The following is a 3038-nucleotide window of genomic DNA, read 5'->3' as shown; positions in this document are numbered from 1 at the left end:
AACTGTTCTTTTATATGTGGTTATGCATAAGTCTAATAAAATTGTTCTATTGTATTACTTATTTGTCCAGGTCTACTCTGGATGTCAGAACATTGCTAGATAGAAAGCCCCTTTCCAGAAGCCATGTTTTGATTTGGCACCTGGAAACTCAGAAAATAAGTTTCTGAGAGAGGTCAGGCCAATTTTGCTACAAGGGAAATCATTACCTAAAGGAATCAAAGTTTAGCAAATAATTTCATACTTTGAATTAAAGGGTGAGGAGCATAGAAACAAGCAAGTGGGCAGTGAAGTTGGTGGCTAAATAATCCAGAGAAGGAAAACCAAGTGCAAGATCAAATCTGGTGATTTAGAATCTCAACTTCTAATGTACAATTTGTTCCATGTCATTTAGCTTAATCCAGGGGGTTCTTGACCATTTATCCTCATGGAAGAGGAGTTCTGGTTCAGAGTCAGAGCATTTCCCAAACCACTAGTGTTTCTGCAGGCAATGGAGTAAAAGTCCACTCTCTGGAACAAAACAGTTTTTAGGCAGTCCTTGCTGCCCTTTCCAGGCCCCTCTATACATAGCAAAGTCCCTCATCAGTCTTCATGTTTCCAATTCTAGTGTTTTCATTGTTCTGAGAACAATCCTCATTTTTTAATCTAGGGAGGAGCAATCAAGGCAAGACAATAAACACTACTGAGATATGTAAAAGGGATACGAAACATAAACCCAAAGGAGAGTTGTAGTTGGTTTGGATGCCCAGCTAGATGCTTCAGTATAGCTCCACAGGCATGACTATGGTGAATTGCTGAAATTTGCTGAGGATCTTATTGTGTTCCACAAGATCATGCCTGCAAAATCCACCAGAATATCCAACAAAATCACTAGAACCTCAGATTTTGCTCAAGGTCATTCCTTGAATTGGCAACCAGGCAATGAGCTATGGGATACCTGACCACCTGCTCTCACTGGATAGAAGTCCTGACTTTTCCACTGTATAAATTAGAATCTCTGAATAGAAATAGGGGGATATGGTGAGTTAACATCCTGACAGGCCCTATTCAACTACTTCTACTTTACTGTGCAGAACACCTCCCACAACTGATAACCATGTATGCGGGCAGGCTTGCTTTGAGAAATGTGAGCAAACACTTGGGAAAGAAAGAAGATACAACTGCAATATTAAAAGCCCATGCACTGTCCATTTGCATATGACTCATTCCTTTTCTCCAAAATTCTCACTCTACAATAGTCTTTGCTTATTTATTAAGCTTAAATTTGACACAACTATTATAGATTTACTTCTTCCCACCAACATAACAGACAATTGTGACTGGTCAAACTCACTTTCTGAGTTCTGCTGGCTCAAGCCTCTGGCACTGTTGATATTTCATGCCATGGGAGCATGTTAGTGACTACCGGACTCAAGAGTTCTGAGAACACTTCAAATTCACTTTATGTGTAGCTCTAGGAGTTTCTCTGGGCCACTTTGGGAACCTGGGAATGGAAAATGGGTAGGGTGTGAGGCCAGGAGGTCTAGACGCCCTGTCCCACTAGGGGGCAATTTTTATTTCTTTTATATATTGGGATTTTTCATAATTTTTTTCTCAGTACAAAGAGTTCAACTGATTTTCAAGGTTTTGAAAATGGCTGGTGTTATATTTAGAGGTCCATAAGGGGAATCAGACTTGGTTAGGAGGCCAGAACCTGTCACTTAGTGTGGCAGGAGGGAAAATATTCAATATTTCTCCTCTGCAATACTAATCTCCACGCTGTCTACCTCACAGGCACATTGTTATGTTGAAACACCACTACGACCATGGGAGGTGTCAGGGCAAAGCCTGGGTTCTACAGCAGCTTCCTTCAGCCAGAGGTCCCGCCTCCATGACCCTCCTCATCCCCCTCATAACCCCCCCACCCCTCACCCGGAAGTTGACCCCACAGGCTGAGTTATCCACTCCGCACTCCCAGGTCTTCAAACCGCAGGCGGTGACGTCGATTCCACCCGCCAAGTTATGGATCCCTCAGGCCTAGCATCCAACCTTACCAGCCAAGAGTCCGGCGCCACAGCCCCAGATTTTGACTTTCCCGGCCAAAATTATTTATCCATTAGCCACGAGTTCGACTCTCTCTATCAAGAATTGGACTTGGACTCTGTTAACGAAGATCATCTTCCTCAGTTGATGACAGGGACCATGACAGAGACCTCTGAGGGCACATATGAACCCCATCTGACTACTCAACCAGAGGATCTCACAGAGGGCGAGCAAAACAAGCTCAAATCCGAGCTCACTAAATTGGAAGCTGAAATTGTAACCCTACGCCATGCGCTGGCTGCCAAAGAAAGACGCTGCGTGGAGCTCAAGAGGAAACTGGGCCTCACGGCCTTGGTGGGACTGAAGCAGAATCTGTCCAAGAACTGGCACGAAGTTCAGGTGTCCAATGCCTACATGAAACAAAAGACCTCAGCTGCCCTGTCCACTATGGGCTCTGCCATCTGCAGGAAGCTTGGAGACATGAAGAAGTCAGCCACCTTCAAATCCTTTGAAGGTCTGGTGGAGACAATCAAGTCCAGAGCTGCAGGTGGCAGAGAGCTTGGCAGTGACTCCCTTCCTTCTTCAGCGGGGTGTAGGGAAGATCCACCCCTAGTTTCTGGGAGTGGGAATGATCCACTTCCAGGGAGTGGAGATGATCTAGTAATGGCAACTGGGGATGACTCTCTTTCTTTTCTGGAGCAGGAGTGAGCCCCTTGAAAACCTTGCCTGGCCACCTGCCTCACCGGTGCAAGAACTCCCTGCCAGCAACACAATTGCAACTCTTCCCATCAAAACAAGCAACCTAACCACAGTGGTAAAGTTCATTCAGGAAATGGACAGTGTCTGGTTTTAAGAAAAGTAATGCCCATTTTTACACAGATATCTGCTGCTGTTGAAATAGAAAATCCAAAGTTTTGTACTAAACTGATTATTTTACACTAAAGTTGATATATGAAATGCATCATTATACAAGCCTTCCTGAGGTTGCATTTACATGGACAAGACAATAGCTCTAGTGG

At 44.3% G+C, this 3038-nt stretch overlaps 1 protein-coding gene across 1 annotated transcript; it reads left to right on the top strand.

Moving 5' to 3' along the window:
- The first annotated feature begins 2095 nt into the window (after positions 1 to 2095).
- Positions 2096 to 2727, top strand: TPD52L3 (TPD52 like 3). Its single transcript, XM_036020052.1, has one exon. The coding sequence runs from the start codon at positions 2167 to 2169 to the stop codon at positions 2725 to 2727; it is 561 nt and encodes a 186-aa protein (XP_035875945.1). The 5' UTR covers positions 2096 to 2166.
- The last annotated feature ends 311 nt before the right edge of the window (positions 2728 to 3038 follow it).

This window comes from Phyllostomus discolor, chromosome 3, assembly GCF_004126475.2.
Source record: "Phyllostomus discolor isolate MPI-MPIP mPhyDis1 chromosome 3, mPhyDis1.pri.v3, whole genome shotgun sequence".
Lineage (NCBI taxonomy): Eukaryota > Metazoa > Chordata > Mammalia > Chiroptera > Phyllostomidae > Phyllostomus > Phyllostomus discolor.
Note: the sequence above shows the minus strand (reverse complement) of the source record. Positions and strands in the feature narration are given on the sequence as shown.

Bases quoted from the DNA above. Each gene is read 5' to 3' on its own strand.
- TPD52L3 (XM_036020052.1), top strand. From the start codon at position 2,167: ATGACAGGGACCATGACAGAGACCTCTGAGGGCACATATGAACCCCAT.